This window comes from Bos indicus, chromosome 21 (assembly GCF_029378745.1).
Source record: "Bos indicus isolate NIAB-ARS_2022 breed Sahiwal x Tharparkar chromosome 21, NIAB-ARS_B.indTharparkar_mat_pri_1.0, whole genome shotgun sequence".
Taxonomy (NCBI): domain Eukaryota; kingdom Metazoa; phylum Chordata; class Mammalia; order Artiodactyla; family Bovidae; genus Bos; species Bos indicus.
Genome location: NC_091780.1, coordinates 32,258,967 through 32,277,842, shown reverse-complemented (window position 1 = coordinate 32,277,842; position 18,876 = coordinate 32,258,967). Strand labels below are relative to the sequence as shown.

At 38.5% G+C, this 18,876-nt stretch overlaps 1 protein-coding gene across 5 annotated transcripts in view; it reads left to right on the top strand.

Annotated features, from left to right (window-relative positions):
• SCAPER (S-phase cyclin A associated protein in the ER) overlaps nucleotides 1-18,876 on the top strand; it is a 421,796-nt gene that overhangs the window by 41,321 nt on the left and 361,599 nt on the right. For all 5 annotated transcript variants that reach the window (XM_070775326.1, XM_070775324.1, XM_070775325.1 and 2 more), the window contains one exon: nucleotides 10,140-10,210. In XM_070775326.1, coding sequence (XP_070631427.1) covers nucleotides 10,140-10,210 — 71 coding nt within the window. The remainder of the gene's footprint in view (nucleotides 1-10,139; nucleotides 10,211-18,876) is intronic.

The window sequence follows — 18,876 nt, the reverse complement described above, 5'->3', positions numbered from 1 at the left end:
TGAAGCTCTAATACTTTGGCCACCTGATGTGAAGACCTGATTTGTTAGAAAAGATCTTGATGCTGGGAAAGATTGAAGGCAGCAGGAGAAGAGGACAACAAGGATCAGATGGTTGGATGACATCACTGACTCAATGGACATGATTTAGCGCAAACTCCGGGAGATGTTGAAGGACAGAGAAGCCTGGCATGCTGCAGTCCATGGGGTCGCAGAGTCAGACACGACTGAGCAACTGAACAGCAAAAACAAGTGGAATCAAAATGTCACAAATTGGGGGAGGAGCTAAGATGGCGGAGGAGTAGGACGGGGAGAACACTTTCTCCCCCACAAATTCATCAAAAGAACATTTAAACGCCGAGTAGATTCCACAAAATGACTTCTGAATGCCGGCAGAGGACATCAGGCACCCAGAAAAGCAACCCAAGTCTTCGAAAGGAGGTAGGAAAAAATATAAAAGACAAAAAAAGGGACAAAAGAGGGAGGGACGGAGTTCCGTCCCGGGAAGGGAGTCTTAAAAAGAGAGAAGTTTCCAAACACCAGGAAACCTTCTCACTGCTGAATCTGTGCCGAGCCTTGGAAGCACAGAGGGCAACATAACAGGGAGGAAAAATAAATAAACAATTAAAGCCCGCACATTTCGAGCCCTACGGTAACTCCCCCAGCGGAGAAGCAGCGCAGATGCTTGTGTCCGCCATTAGCAAGCGGGGGCTGGGCAGGGAGGCGCGGTGCAGGCTGCATCACAAGAATCTGGCCTGAATACCCCTAGCGCTATCTGAGCGAAATAATTCGGGCTAGCAAACCAGACTGGGATATCTACCACGCGAAAAGCCAGCCCTAACCTATGACACTGCCAGGCCGTGCACGGAACAAAGGACTGAACAGAGATAGCCAGCAGCAGACCATCCCCCTCCGGTGATAGGCAGCCAGAGCCGGAAGGGGACAATCGCAGCCCCAGAGAGACATTATCTATAAAACTGTAAGCAGGCTCCTTTGCTAACTAAAACTTCGTGGGGGTCTGGACGGTCAACATCTGCCTGAGAAGGTGTGCCAGTGCACACCTAGATAACCGAGCAGAGGGGAGGCGATAAGTCAGCAATCGCGCGCGCCAAACACTTCATCACCTGAGCTAGTCGGATCTGGGAAGAGCACAAAACGCAGGCCCAACCGAGAGTCTGTGCCTCTGAGGACTACCCGAGTGCCTGAACCTGAGCGGCTTGGACCTGGGAAGTACAGGCAGCCCAGGGCCGGCCACGGATGGTTCCCGGCGGAGCAACCTAGAGCCTGAGCAGCGTGGGCAGAGAGGCTACACGCGCCGGGAGGCGGGGAGGGGGGTGGGGGGGCGGGGACGGGGGCGCAGACCCAGTGTGGCTGAGGCACTGCGAGCACACGCCAGTGTTATTTGTTTGCAGCATCACTCCCTACCGCCCCTCAGCGCGACTGAACAAGTAAGCCTAAAAAAAAAAAAAAAAAAAAAAAGTGTCCTCCACCGTCCCCTTTGTGTCAGGGCGGAAACCAGACCCTGAAGAGACCAGCAAACAGAAGAAGCTATAACAGAGGGAACAGCCTTGGAAGCTACAGGCAATAGATTAAAACCCTGTGGTTACTACCAACTACAAAGGAAGGGGCCTATAGATCTTGAGAAATATAAGTCGGACCAAGGAACTAGCCAAAAATGAACTGAACCCACAATACTCAGAACAAAACCAGAGAAAGTCCTAGATATAGTTTTACTATTTGTACGATCATTCTTTCTTTTTTTTTTAATTATTATTTTTAGTTAAAATTTTAAGTCTTCTATTATTCCTTTAATTTCCACTTTTATAACCGATTACTTTGCAAAAAAGAAAAAGACCCTATATTTTTTTAAAGCAAACATCATATATATATATTTTTATAATATTTTTCCCTTCTCTTCTTTAACAGTGTATTTTTGTAATTCCAAACTCTACTCTAGATTTTTAATTTTAGCTTTTTGGTATTTGTTATCAATTTTGTACCTATAGTTTTTTTTTTTATATAATTTCTGTGACCCTTTTTTCTTTTTCTCTGTTTCTTTCTCTTCTTCTTTTAAATAACATTGTATATCTGAAATTCCAAACTCTACTCTAGATTTTTAATTTATGCTTTTTGGTATTTGTTATCAATTTTGTACCTGTATTTTCTTTTTTATAATTTATGCAACTTTGTTTGTTCTTGTTTTTTTTCTCTCTTTCTTTTTCTTCTTCTTTTTTTAACATTGTATTTTTTAAATTCCAAACTCTACTCTAGATTTTTAACTTTTGCTTTTTGGTATTAGTTATCAATTTTTGTACCTATATTTTCTTTATATTTTTCGCGACCTTGTTTGTTTTTGTTTGTTCGTTTTTTCTCTCTTTTCCTTCTTCTTTTCTTTAACATCATATTTTTGAAATTCCAAACTATACTCTAGATTTTTAATTTTTGCATTTATGTATTTGTTACTAATTTTGTACCTTTAAGAACCCAATATTCAGTACCCAATATTCACTAGGGAGCGAGATTACTGGCTTAACTGCTCTCTCTCCCTTTGGACTCTTTTTCTCCACCAGGTCACCTGTGTCTCCTCCCTAACCCCTCTTTACTCTACCCAACTCTGTGAATTTCTGTGTGTTCCAGATGGTGGAGAATACTTAGGGAACTGATTACTGGCTGGATCTGTCTCCCTCCTTTTCATTCCCCCCATTTATCCTCCTGATCACCTCTGCCACCTTCCTCCTTCTTCTCTTCTCTGTATAACTCTGTGAACAACTCTGAGCGGTCCAGTTGTGGAGTGCACATAAGGAAGAGATTACTGAATAGCCCACTCTCTCCTCTATTGATTCCACCTCATCTCATTCGGGTCACCTCTAACTCCCTCCTCACTCTTCTCTTCTCCATATAACGCTGTAAACCTCTCTGAGTGAAACAAGTTTCAGGGCAAGACATACCAAGCAAATTCTCCAGCAGCAAGGAACACAGCCCTGAGCTCCAAGATACAGGCAGCCCAAAGTCACCCCAAAACCATAGACATCCCATAACTCTTTACTGGACATTTCATTGCACTCCAGAGAGAAGAAATATAGCTCCACCCATCAGAACACCGACACAAGCTTCCCTAACCAAGAAACCTTGACAAGCCACCTATACAAACCCACACAGAGCGAGGAAATGCCACAATAAAGAGAACTCCACAAACTGCCAGAATACAGAAAGGACACCCCAAACTCAGCAATTTAAACAAGATGAAGAGACAGAGGAATACCCAGCAGATAAAGGAACAGGATAAATGCCCACCAAACCAAACAAAAGAGGAAGAGATAGGGAATCTACCTGATAAAGAATTCCAAATAATGATAGTGAAATTGATCCAAAATCTTGAAATCAAAATGGAGTCACAGATAAATAGCTTGGAGACAAAGATTGAGAAGATGCAAGAAAGGTTTAACAAGGACCTAGAAGAAATAAAAGAGAGTCAATATATAATGAATAATGCAATAAATGAAATTAAAAACACTCTGGAGGCAACAAATAGTAGAATAACAGAGGCAGAAGATAGGATTAGTGAATTAGAAGATAGAATGGTAGAAATAAATGAATCAGAGAGGATAAAAGAAAAATGAATTAAAAGAAATGAGGACAATCTCAGAGACCTCCAGGACAATATTAAATGCTACAACATTCGAATCGTAGGGGTCTCAGAAGAAGAAGACAAAAAGAAAGACCATGAGAAAATACTTGAAGAGAGAATAGTTGAAAACTTCCCTAAAATGGGGAAGGAAATAATCATCCAAGTCCAAGAAACCCAGAGAGTCCCAAACAGGATAAACCCAAGGCGAAACACCCCAAGACACATATTAATCAAATTAACAAAGATCAAACACAAAGAACAAATATTAAAAGCAGCAAGGGAAAAACAACAAATAACACACAAGGGAATTCCCATAAGGCTAACAGCTGATCTTTCAATAGAAACTCTTCAAGCCAGGAGGGAATGGCAAGACATACTTAAAGTGATGAAAGAAAATAACATACAGCCCAGATTATTGTACCCAACAAGGATCTCATTCAAATATGAGGGAGAAATCAAAAGCTTTTCAGACAAGCAAAAGCTGAGAGAATTCAGCACCACCAAACCAGCTGTCCAACGAATACTAAAGGATATTCTCTAGACAGGAAACACAAAAACGGTGTATAAACTCGAACCCAAAACAATAAAGTAAATGGCAACGGGATCATACTTATCAGTAATTACCTTAAATGTAAATGGGTTGAATGCCCCAACCAAAAGACAAAGACTGGCTGAATGGATAAAAAAACAAGACCCCTACATATGTTGTCTACAAGAGACCCACCTCAAAACAGGGGACACATACAGACTGAAAGTGAAGGGCTGGAAAAAGATTTTCCATGCAAATAGGGACCAAAAGAAAGCAGGAGTAGCAATACTTACATCAGATAAAATAGACTTTAAAACAAAGGCTGTGAAAAGAGACAAAGATGGTCACTACATAATGATCAAAGGATCAATCCAAGAAGAAGATATAACAATTATATATGCACCCAACACGGGAGCGCCGCAATATGTAAGACAAATGCTAACAAGTATGAAAGGAGAAATTAACAATAACACAATAATAGTGGGAGACTTTAATACCCCACTCACACCTATGGATAGATCAACTAAACAGAAAATTAACAAGGAAACACAAACGTTAAACGATACAATAGACCAGTTAGACCTAATTGATGTCTATAGGACATTTCATCCCAAAGCGCACATGGAACCTTCTCCAGGATAGATCGCATCCTGGGCCATAAATCTAGCCTTGGTAAATTCAAAAAAATAGAAATCATTCCAAGCATCTTTTCTGACCACAGTGCAGTAAGATTAGATCTCAATTACAGGAGAAAAACTATTAAAAATTCCAACATATGGAGGCTGAACAACACGCTGCTGAATAACCAACAAATCACAGAAGAAATCAAAAAAGAAATCAAAATTTGCATAGAAACGAATGAAAATGAAAACACAACAACCCAAAACCTGTGGGACACTTTAAAAGCAGTCCTAAGGGGAAAGTTCATAGCAATACAGGCATACCTCAAGAAACAAGAAAAAAGTCAAATAACCTAACCCTACACCTAAAGCAACTAGAAAAGAAAGAAATGAAGAACCCCAGGGTTAGTAGAAGGAAAGAAATCTTAAAAAACAGGGCAGAAATAAATGCAAAAGAAACAAAAGAGACCATAGCAAAAATCAACAAAGCCAAAAGCTGGTTCTTTGAAAGGATAAATAAACTTGACAAACCATTAGCCAGACTCATCAAGAAACAAAGGGAGAAAAATCAAATCAATAAAATTAGTAATGAAAATGGAGAGATCACAACAGACAACACAGAAATACAAAGGATCATAAGAGACTACTATCAACAATTATATGCCAATAAAATGGACAACGTGGAAGAAATGGACAAATTCTTAGAAAAGTACAACTTTCCAAAACTGGACCAGGAAGAAATAGAAAATCTTAACAGACCCATCACAAGCACGGAAATTGAAACTGTAATCAAAAATCTTCCAGCAAACAAAAGCCCAGGTCCAGACGGCTTCACAGCTGAATTCTACCAAAAATTTAGAGAAGAGCTAACACCTATCCTGCTCAAACTCTTCCAGAAAATTGCAGAGGAAGGTAAACTTCCAAACTCATTCTATGAGGCCACCATCACCCTAATACCAAAACCTGACAAAGATCCCACAAAAAAAGAAAACTACAGGCCAATATCACTGATGAACATAGATGCAAAAATCCTTAACAAAATTCTAGCAATCAGAATCCAACAACACATTAAAAAGATCATACACCATGACCAAGTGGGCTTTATCCCAGGGATGCAAGGATTCTTCAATATCCGCAAATCAATCAATGTAATACACCACATTAACAAATTGAAAAATAAAAACCATATGATTATCTCAATAGATGCAGAGAAAGCCTTTGACAAAATTCAACATCCATTTATGATAAGAACTCTCCAGAAAGCAGGAATAGAAGGAACATACCTCAACATAATAAAAGCTATATATGACAAACCCACAGCAAACATTATCCTCAATGGTGAAAAATTGAAAGCATTTCCTCTAAAGTCAGGAACAAGACAAGGGTACCCACTTTCACCATTACTATTCAACATAGTTTTGGAAGTTTTGGCCACAGCAGTCAGAGCAGAAAAAGAAATAAAAGGAATCCAAATTGGAAAAGAAGAAGTAAAACTCTCACTATTTGCAGAGGACATGATCCTATACATAGAAAACCCTAAAGACTCCACCAGAAAATTACTAGAACTAATCAATGATTATAGTAAGGTTGCAGGATATAAAATCAACACACAGAAGTCCCTTGCATTCCTATACACTAATAATGAGAAAACAGAAAGAGAAATTAAGGAAACAATTCCATTCACCATTGCAATGGAAAGAATAAAATACTTAGGAATGTATCTACCTAAAGAAACTAAAGACCTATATATAGAAAACTATAAAACACTGGTGAAAGAAATCAAAGAGGACACTAATAGATGGAGAAATATACCATGTTCATGGATTGGAAGAATCAATATAGTGAAAATGAGTATACTACCCAAAGCAATTTATAGATTCAATGCAATCCCTATCAAGCTACCAACGGTATTCTTCACAGAGCTAGAACAAATAATTTCACAATTTGTATGGAAATACAAAAAACCTCGAATAGCCAAAGCGATCTTGAGAAAGAAGAATGGAACTGGAGGAATCAACCTACCTGACTTCAGGCTGTATTACAAAGCCACAGTTATCAAGACAATATGGTACTGGCACAAAGACAGAAATATTGATCAATGGAACAAAATAGAAAGCCCAGAGATAAATCCACGCACATATGGACACCTTATCTTTGACAAAGGAGGCAAGAATATACAATGGATTAAGGACAATCTCTTTAACAAGTGGTGCTGGGAAAACTGGTCAACCACTTGTAAAAGAATGAAACTAGAACACTTTCTAACACCATACACAAAAATAAACTCAAAATGGATTAAAGATCTAAACGTAAGACGAGAAACTATAAAACTCCTAGAGGAGAACATAGGCAAACACTCTCTGACGTACATCACAGCAGGATCCTCTATGACCCACCTCCCAGAATATTGGAAATAAAAGCAAAAATAAACAAATGGGACCTAATTAAACTTAAAAGCTTCTGCACAACAAAGGGAACTATTAGCAAGGTGAAAAGGCAGCCTTCAGAATGGGAGAAAATAATAGCAAATGAAGCAACTGACAAACAACTAATCTCAAAAATATACAAGCAACTCCTACAGCTCAACTCCAGAAAAATAAATGAGCCAATCAAAAAATGGGCCAAAGAACTAAATAGACACTTCTCCAAAGAAGACATACAGATGGCTAACAAACACATGAAAAGATGCTCAGCACCACTCATTATCAGAGAAATGCAAATCAAAACCACTATGAGGTACCATTTCACGCCAGTCAGAATGGCTGCGATCCAAAAGTCTACAAGCAATAAATGCTGGAGAGGGTGTGGAGAAAAGGGAACTCTCTTACACTGTTGGTGGGAATGCAAACTATTACAGCCACTATGGAGAACAGTGTGGAGATTCCTTAAAAAACTGGAAATAGAACTGCCTTATGATCCAGCAATCCCACCGCTGGGCATACACACTGAAGAAACCAGAAGGGAAAGAGACACGTGCACCCCAATGTTCATCGCAGCACTGTTTATAATAGCCAGGACATGGAAGCAACCTAGATGCCCACCAGCAGATGAATGGATAAGAAAGCTGTGGTACATATACATAATGGAGTATTACTCAGCCATTAGAAAGAATTCATTTGAATCAGTTCTAATGAGATGGATGAAACTGGAACCTATTATACAGAGTGATCTAAGCCAGAAAGAAAAACACCAATACAGTATACTAATGCATATATATGGAATTTAGAAAGATGGTAACAATAACCCTGTGTACGAGACAGCAAAAGAGACACTGATGTATAGATCAGTCTTATGGACTCTGTGGGAGAGGGAGAGGGTGGGGAGATTTGGGAGAATGGCATTGAAACATGTATAATATCATGTATGAAACGAGTTGCCAGTCCAGGTTCGATGCATGATACTGGATCCTTGGGGCTGGTGCACTGGGACGACCCAGAGGGAAGGTATGGGGAGGGAGGAGGGAGGAGGGTTCAGGATGGGGAACACAGGTATACCTGTGGCAGATTCATTTTGATATTTGGCAAAACTAATACAATATTGTAAAGTTTAAAAATAAAATTAAAAAAAAAAAAACACAAAATGTCACAAATTTTTTGTTAGGCCAAAATTCCTAAGTTTTATAAAATATATATTATGCATATTATTTATACAAGAGCTTTTCTACTACACTTGATAAAGACTTCAGAAAGAACATAAAGAAAGAGGGAGAAATTTGAAAACGTAAACTAAATGAAATGGGAGCACTGAATATGAAATAGAAAAAGTGAAACAAACTAGATAAAAGTAAAGATCCTCATATAGTCCAGTTGTTTAGAAACACATCTGGAGCTCTAGTGAAGGAAAAAAATACCTGGGCATTTATATTTTTCAAAAAATTCCAAGATGATCTGATATGCATCTCGATTTTAAAAAGTGATTACAGGTTTTTCTATTAAATGGTCGTTTTGGTGATAAAGAATTCTATTATTTTTCCATTTACCAATCATTATAGTGAAGTCGCTCAGTCGTGTCCGACTCTTTGCGACCCCATGGACAGTAGCCAACCAGGTTCCTCTGTCCATGGGATTTTCTAGGCAAGAGTACTGGAGTGGGTTGCCATTTCCTTCTCCAGGGGATCTTCCCAACTCAGGGATCGCACCTGGGTCTCCTGCATTGTAGGCAGATGCTTTACCATCTGAGCCACCAGGGAAGTCCCATCATTATACAATGGCATTAAGTGAGTAATAATTACAGAATCACAATAATGAAAGATATTTATCAGTTTTCAAAATCAATAGCCAGACAAGAAAATAAAATATAATTACAATTGCAAGCCATAATGGGAACATGATTAACCTAACATTATAAAATAATTACATACAATTTGGGGGGTCAAGCATAGTGACCAGGAAGTACTGAGTTTTTAAGTGTTAAAAAATGTGTCCTTAATTTTATTGTCAAAATAAAATTTGAATTCAAAACGTATTTTCAAAAGAGTTGTATGTAAGTTGAAGGGTATCACTCATTTGGCTTTGTTTTTAAATTGTCAGACTATCTGATTTTTTCCTGTTCTAAGAAAGCCAGTCAATTAAAACAGTCTCTGGTACCTTGGAAATTTGTTTTTTATTATATCTGTAGTTCATGTTGGCCAGTTCGGTTTAGTCGCTTAGTCATGTCTTACTCTTTGCGACCCCATAGACTGCAGCACTCCAGGCCTCCCTGTCCATTGCCAGCTCCCGGAGTTTACTGAAACTTATGTCCACTGAGTCGGTGATGCCATCCAACCATCTCATCCTTTGTCGTCCCCTTCTCCTCCCGCCTTCAATCTTTCCTAGCATCAGGGTCTTTTCAAATGAGTCGGTTCTTCACATCAGGTGGCCAAAGTATTGGAGTTTCAGCTTCAACATCAGTCCTTCCAATGAACACCCAGGGCTGATCTCCTTTAGGATGGACTGGTTGGATCTCCTTGCAGTCCAGGGGACTCTCAAGAGTCTTCTCCAACACCACAGTTCAAAAGTATCAATTCTTCTGCGCTCAGCTTTCTTTGTAGTCCAGCTCTCACATCCATACATGACTACTGGCAAAACCATAGCTTTGACTAGACGGACCTTTGTTGGCAAAGTAATCTCTGTTTTTGAATATGCTGTCTAGGTTGGGCATAACTTTCCTTCCAAGGAGTAAGCGTCTTTTAATTTCATGGCTGCAGTTACCATCTGCAGTGATTTTTGAGCCCCCCAAAATAAAGTCTGCCACTGTTTCCACCATGTATAGATTAGTCTATGGTCTGTAGAAGGGGATTAGGTGTTAGTATGCCTGGAAGATTTGCATAGCTCAGTTTTATATTATCTGTTTGTTGATCTATATATTTATCTATTTTTGCCTTAAGGAAAATCTAAATGTCAAACTGGTGGAAAATCAAAGAGGACAATTCAAGGCACTCATAAAACATCAAAACAGGTACAGCATGTATAACTTTATTTTTTTGTTTTTAATTTCAGTTATAAATTTACTTTTTCAGGATTTGGATATTATGTTTTATCTTCATATAAAAATTTCATGGAACAACTTTTAACAAATGTGTATAGCATATTATGTGTCTAACTTGTACTAAATACATAGATTAATGTGCTTCTTATAACAACCCTTTGATGTTATAGGCATTATTATTATCTTCATGAGGAAACTAGGTAGAGAGAATTTATGTAACTTACTAGTATGTAACACAGCCAAGATTTGAACCCATTCTATCAGTTTCTACATTTTACACTCTTAACTCCTCTGTGGCACGTTCCATATTTGTGAGTTCTTCTATGATCTATTTTCTCAGTATAATGATGCCTTTCAATTGTAGGATAATCAAGATGTATTGAATCTAAAATTTTTTCAAATTATTCTACTAGATTCTTAGAACACAAGCCTACCTTATTTTTAAAAATGTTTTTGCATATTTATGCTGCTGCTGCTAAGTCGCTTCAGTCGTGTCCGACTCTGTGTGACCCCATAGACGGCAGCCCACCAGGCTCCCCCATCCCTGGGACTCTCCAGGCAAGAACACTGGAGTGGGTTGCCATTTCCTTCTCCAATGCAAGAAAGTGAAAAGTGAAAGTGAAGTCGCTCAGTCGTGTCCGACTCTTCGCGAATCCATGGACTGCAGCCTACCAGGCTCCTCCATCCATGGGATTTTCCAGGCAAGAGTACTGAAGTGGGGTGCCATCGCCTTCTCCATTGCATATTTATAGTTAGCTTTGTAATCTATGGGTATTTTATCTGACCTTTTCATACAATTTTAGTTTGATGTTATCAAATATATCAATATGTATTATGTAAACCAAAAACTATGCATAAGGAAAACATGGACTTATAATCAAGGTGACATTATGAGTCCATAAAATATTCTCCACTTATCACACACAAGAGGCATAAATGATAAAATATATTTTTTTAGTGTGTAATATTCAGCAGCTAATTTCCACAAGGTTTTTTTCTTTTTTTTTTGATTTATTTTTAAATTTGCTCTACCATATTAAGTTGGTTTCTGCCATACAGTATTTTTTTTTAATTAAGGAGACAAAGGATTTTCAAAAATAAAATAAAAATCCCAGTGGATTAGGAGTAAAACAAACAAAAATATTCACAGGTAAATGGAGTTGGGGACACACACTAGACAAGTCCTATGGGATAAGGAAGGCTGAAACACCCTGACTGTAGTGGGAAAACAGATCCAGACTCACGGTATAAAACTTTAGGTTTGTGCAGTGTTCTGCACTAGGAGACAAAAAATGCTACAATCTGCCTGGGGTTGTGGCCTGTGATAATTGACATCTGAAGCAATAAAAGAGAGTGGCCCTCTGGCTCATGACTAAGTCAGCTATATTCTTGAAGGCTGAGAGCTTTAAGTCCCCAATAAAAGACCTCTGAAAGTGGGACCATGGTGGGCCAGATGATGGTAACCGTAAAACCAGTACACATGTAGTGAGCGTGAGCGAAGTGAAAAACTAAAGTAAAAGAAACAACACAAAATAAGGTTGCAAAATAAAATATCAGAGCACATGAGAAAAATATAAGATGTAAACAACACATTCCACAAATGAGAGATGAGGTAATGAAAAAAGGTCACTTTTCAGCAGTCTATTTGTTTATTATTTTTGGCTGTGCTGGGTCTTCATTGCCGTGTGGGCTTTTCTCTGGTTGTGGCCAGTGGGGCTACTCTCTAGTTGTGGTGTGTGGGCTTCTCACTGCAGTGGCTTCTCTCGTTACAGAGCACAGGCTCTAGAGCACATGGGCTTCAGTAGTTTTGGGCTCTGGAGCATAGGCTAAATATATAAGCCTGTGTGGCACATGGGCTTAGTTCTCAGAGGCACGTGGATCTTCCCCGAACAGGGATTGAACCCATGTCTCCTGCGTTGCCAGGTGGATTCTTTACTACTGAGCCATCAGGGAAGGCCCATAAGGTCGTTTTTTGAAAGAAGATTTTCAAATAAATGAGTTTAAATTCCTCAAAGGAAAGATGAAATAAAAAAAGGAAAATTCTGAAATAAAAGATGGATGTTAATTTTGAACATTTATAGATAAAAGTGAACATGTTAGAAATGAAAATGTTAGTGAAATTTTTAAAACCTACAATTAGTAAGGATAAATTATATTGAAAAAAGAGATTAAAGAGAGAATTTACAAATTGAAAGATATTACTTAAGAGGATTTAGAACATATCTCAGAGAACTGAAGGGATGGAAAATAGGAAGGAGGAATTGATTGAGAAATTCTAAGATATGCCTTCTAGGACTTTTGAAATAGAGGATGAATAGTGGGCATGCAATATTTGGAGAAAATACTGTTGACATTTTCCTTACTTTGAGTTCTCAAGAGGGTACCTGTAGAGCTGAGCAGGCTAAATAAAAATAGATTTATACTTAGATACATTGTAGAGAAGGGCTGTGGTAAAGAAACTGCCTGCCAGTCCAGGATCCCCTGGAGGAGGAAATGGCAACCCACTCATGGACAGAAGAGTTGCACAGAGTCAAACATGACTGAGCAACTTAGCATGCATGCACATTCTAGAGAACTGGCAAAATGTTAGAGTTAAGGATAAAATTCTTAAAACCCCAGAAAGTGAACAAAACCACAGAGGAATAACAATAACCCTTGTTATGAACAAAAGAAGAGTGGAGCAATATCTGCAGTTATAAGGTGAAATAACCTTTAATCGAGAATTCTGTGCCCATTCAAATGATAATTCACGTGCAAGAGTGAAATAAAGCCATTTTTAGATGTACAAATGCTAAGGGTTTGCTACCTACAGACCGTTAATGAAAGGACTATTAAAGATATACTTCAGCAAAGAAGAAAAGGTAACCTGGAGGAGGGAGCTAGATAAAAAGGTAGCTGTAAAATATGTCAGTAAATCTCATTAACTATTGATGTTTTTAAAAAACACACAGTTAAATTTAGAAAGGTGGAGATACAATCTTAAACAATATTAAGACATAGAAGATAGATTGTAGGAGTTTGGAGGGAAGTTAGTGTGATAAAATCCTTGTCTTTAAGACGGAGTCTTTGTTTGCGGCTGGCTACTAAAGGAAGAAAACAAGTGGGCACGATTTCCAAATAAACAGAGGAAAAGAGAAAGTGAATAAACCAAAGCTTACCCACTCCAGTATTCTTGGGCTTCCCTGGTGGCTCAGATGGTAAAGAATCTTTTTGCAGTTCAGGACACCTGGGTTCGATCCCTGGATGGGGAAGATCCCCTGCAGAAGGGAGTGGCTGCCGACTCCAGTATTCTTGCCTGGAGAATTCCATGGACTGTATAGTCATGGGAGTTGCAAAGAGTCAGACACGACTGAGTGACTTTCACTTTCAACTAAATAGAAGACAAGAAAAAAAGAGGAAAAATCATAGTAAGTGAAAAACACGAAAGATAGTGGTAGATATTAAATATAAATATTTTAGCAAGCATAATACATGTTAACTGATTAAATTCAGTTCCTAAAAGTCAACATGGTTGAATTAAACCTCTCATTTTGAATTGAACTATATATTGCTTAATTTAAGATTGCTGGGAGAACTATCAATAACCTCAGATAGGCAGATGACACTACCCTTATGACCGAAAGCAAAGCGGAACTGAAGAGTCTCTTGATGAAGGTGAAAGAGGAGAGTGAAAAAGCTGGCTTCTAACTCAACATTCAAAATACTAATAAGATCATGGCATCTAGTCCCATCACTTCATGGCAACTAGATGGGGAAGCAGTGGAGAAACAGTGACAGACTTTTATTTTCTTGGGCTCCGCAGATTACTGTGATGATTGCAGCCAGGAAATTAAAAGATGCTTGCTCCTTGGAAGAAAAGCTATGACAAACCTAGACAGCATGTTAAAAAGCAGAGACATTACTTTGCCGACAAAGGTCTGTATAGTTAAAGCTTTGGTTTTTCCAGTAGTTGTGTATGGATGTGAGTTGGACCCTAAAGAAGGCTGAGCACCAAAGAATTGATGCTTTTGAATTGTGATGTTGGAGAAGACTCTTGAGAGTCCCTTGGACAGCAAGGAGATCAAAGCAGTCAATCCTAAAGGAAGTCGACCCTGAGTATTCATTGGAAGGACTGATGCTGAAACTGAAGCCCAATACTTTGGCCACCTGATGTGAAGAGGAGAGTCATTAGAAAAGACCCTGATGCTGGAAAGATTGAAGGCAGGAGGAGAAGGAGATGACAGAGGACAGAGGATGAGAAGACATTAACAACTCAATGGACATAAGTTTGAGCAAGCTTCAGGAGATGGTGAAGGAAAGGGAAGCCTGGCATGTTGCAGTCCATGGGATCGCAGAGAGTCAGACGTGACTGAGTGACCGAGCAACAGCAAATATACTGCTTATAAGAGACACATTTAAAATGTCAAGGAAAGGTTTGAAACGAAGAAAGAGAAAAAAATCCAGGCAAAATACTTTATGTTTTAGATGTACTCTAAAGCTAGAATAGTAGTATTCATATCAAACCAGGTGAAATTGAACATGAAAAGCATTGATAACAGAAAGAAGGAAATTATATAATGGTAAAATGAATAATCATGCAAGGAGTATAAAAGTACAAATCTTTTAGGTACCTAACAGCATAGACTTGAAATATTTAAAGCTCAGTTTAATAGAATTACAAGGGGGAAAGTTGTATTCATGATCATAGTGGTTAATATTAATATCCTTTACTCAGAAACTGATAGATCAAGCAGAAAAAAATGGCAAGAATATAGAATTAAGATACAATTATGCTTGAGCTCATATAAATACATACATGTATGTGTATATGTGTATATTCATTGGCACTCAAATAGTGTACACAAAGCATATGCAAAAATTGATCACTTCCTAGGTTATAAAGAAGTCTCAGTAAGTAGAAGTCAGACAACAGTATAGAATCCAGACACAACCTGTTCTCTGATGGTAATGCAATTAAATTACAAATAAAATATAAGATTATTTTCACATAATATAAAAAATAAATTATTGATGGGCTAAAGAACAAATGAGAAAAGAAAAAATTTAAATTATCTGGAAGGATATATTTATGACATTGAATTACAAGAAGCTTTCTTAGATAAGACAAAAGCATAATTGATGAATATATGAAAATTTATATACTAAAAAACTTAAGATGAGCCTGACTGGGAGAAGATACCATATATTAAGACTTTATAAAAGTTAAAATTCATCAGTAAAAGGACAAATAACCCAATAAAAAATGCGGGAAACTTGAATAGCCTGTAAACTTATGAAAAGATGCTCAGTTTCAGTAGTTATCAGGGAAATATCTCTGCATTACTCATGAAATTCTACCACTTTGCCCTCTAGAAGTGAGTTTATCATCAGCAAAATTTTCTTTGTTCCTCTTTTCTCTGAACATCCCCTTTACCTTCTTGTTCTAGCTAAACGCTGACTCACCTGTGGGGATACTGCCTCTTCCAGTTGTTTTAAGTAGTAATTGTCTCCCTCCCACCTCACCCCCAGAGCACTCCTGCCTCTGATCCAGGAGGTGGATTATGTTTCATGCTTCTTCCTCACTGGTATTTCAGGCAGTCTTTCTCCCATCTCCTAAACTCCACACATTTGAAGCACACGCCATCAGGCTATACCACCTGCTTCCCCTTCCTGTTGCAGCACATTTAAATAGAATTCCAGGTCACTTCTCCTTATTCCTTGAAGGTATAATTTTCAGGCTCAGTGTGTGCGCTCTACCATTTGCTGTCCTCTAAATTTCTCACATTTCTTTCCTCCAGTGGTTTTGTCTTCTGCTCATCCCTATGGTCTTGCCTTGTTCTCCCTGGCAGTGACTCTCCTTCTAGGATCTCAGTCTCAGCTATCCCTCTTCTACCTGTCATCTTTCTTTCTTCCTTTTTCTCTCTGATCGTGTGACTCTAATAATTCTTTGTGGTCTATAGATTCCATGCAATCTATAATTTACTGATCCTACCACCCTTTCATTATCCCTTATACTCCATATAAGGAAAACAATAGAATGGGAAAGACTAAAGCTCTGTTCAAGAAAATTTGACATACCAAGGGAACATTTCATGCAAAGATGGGAACAGTAAAGGACAGAAATGGTATGGACCTAACAGAAGCAGAAGATATCAAGAAGAGGTGGCAAGAATACACAGAACTATACAAAAAAGATCTTCATGACCCAGATAACCATGATGGTGTGATCACTCACCTAGAGCCAAGTATCCTGGAATGCGAAGTCAAGTGGGCCTTAGGAAGCATCACTACAAACACACTTAGTGGAGATGATGGAATTCCAGCTGAGCTATTTCAAATACTAAAAGATGATGCTGTGAAAGTGCTCCACTCAGTGTGCCAGCAAATTTGGAAAACTCAGAAGTGGCCAAGGACTGGAAAAGATCAGTTTTCATTCCAATCCCAAAGAAAGACAATGCCAAAGAATATTCAAACTAGTGTACAATTGCACTCATCTCACACACTAGCAAAGTAATGCTCAAAATTCTCCAAGCCAGGCTTCAACAGTACATGAACCATGAACTTCCAGATGTTCAAGCTGGATTTAGAAAAGGCAAACCAGAGATCAAATTGCCAACATCTGTTGGATCATCAAAAAAGCAAGCATTTCAGGAAAACATCTACTTTTGCTTTATTGACTATGCCAAAGCCTTTGACTGTGTGGATCACAACAAACTGTGGAAAATTCTGAAAGAGATGGGAATACCAGACCACCTGACCTGTCTCCTGAGAAATCTGTATGCAGGTCAAGAAGCAAGAGTTAGAACTGGACATGGAACAACACACTGGTTCCAGATTGGAAAAAGAGTACGTCAAAGCTGTATATTGTCACCCTGCTTATTTAACTTATATGCAGAGTACATCATGCAAAATGCCAGGGTAGATGAAGCACAAGCTGGAATCAAGATTGCCAGGAGAAATATCAGTAACCTCAGATATGCAGATGATACCACTTTTATGGCAGAAGAACTAAAGAGCTTCTTGATGAAAGTGAAAGAGGAGAGTGAAAAAGTTGTCTTAAAACTCAACATTCAGAAACTGAAGATCATGGCATCCAGTTCTATTCATGCCAAATAGATGGGAAACAATGGAAATAGTGAGAGACTTCATTTTTTGGGACTCCAAAATCACTGCAGATGGTGACTGCAGCCACGAAATTAAAAGATGCTTGCTCCTTGGAAGAAAAGCTATGATAATCCTAGACAGCATATTAAAATTAGAGACATTACTTTGCATTCAAAGCTATGGTTTTTCCAGTGGTCATGTATGGATGTGAGAGTTGGACTATAAAGAAAAGTGAGTGCTGAGGAATTGATGCTTTTGAACTGTGGTGTTGGAGAAGACTCTTGAGAGTCCCTTGGACTGCAAGGAGATCCATCCAGTCCATCCTAAAGGAAATCAGTCCTGAATATTCATTGGAAGGACTGATGCTGAAGCTGAAACTTCAATACTTTGGCTACCTGATGTGAAGAACTGACTCATTGGAAAAGACCCTGATGCTGGGAAAGATTGAAGGCAGGAGGAGAAGGGGATGAAAGAGGATGAGATGGTTGGATGGCATCACTGATGCAATGGAAAATAGTTTGAGTTAGCTCTGAGAGTTGCTGATGCACAGGGAAGCTTGGCGTGCTGTGGTCCATGGGGTCGCAAAAGAGTCAGACACGACTGAGGGACTGAACTGAACTGAATACTTCATATGGCCACACTTTCCTGGAAACCCAACTGATATTCTGTGGTTTGCCTGTCATAATGGTGTTCTTGCATATTCTCCCAACTGTCTGGCTACCCTATCCCTTAGTAGTTCATGTTTGACAGAGCTGTCCTCATTATAGCCACCTTTATACCTATTATGCTCTGTACTCATGCATTTGAATGTAGCCAGAGAAAAGTATCAATTATGTTGAATAGGCTTTTTTGACCTTTATGACCACTCTCCCTATATGGCTAATTCTGTCCCAAAATCCTATTTCATATCCCTAGTTATTCATTTCTGTCCAGATGCCATGGGCATTAAAAGAGGATAATAAAAGAATACTATTAAGAGCCCTTTGTCACAAATAACCGGGACTAAATGAACTGATTGCTTGAAAGACAGAATCTGTGAAAACTCACTCAAGATGAAATAGACACTCCAAATAAATATAAATCTGTTAAAGAGATTAAGTCAATAATTGATAACCTTCCAAAACAGAAAGTACCAGGCCGAAACTGATTAATTGTTGAATTCTACCAAGTGTCTTAGGAAGAAATTATATAAACTCTCTATAATCCATTGTAGAGGGCAGAAGCAGGGGAATCCTTCCTAACTCATTTTATGAGGCTGACATTACTATACCACCAAAACCAAAGACACTACAAGAAAACTGCAGACCAATGACTCTCATCAACATAGATATAAAAATCCTCAACAAAATATTAGCAAGTCATATCCCACGATATTTAAAAAGAATGACACCATGAGCAAGTGGGATTTATCCCAAATGTGCAAGGTTGGTTCATCATTTGAAAATAAATAATGGAATTCATCACAGCAACAGGCTAGAAAAGAAAAATCCTGTTATTATACCAGCAGATGCAGGAAAAAAAAGTTTGACTAAATTCTCCAACTATAAAAGATG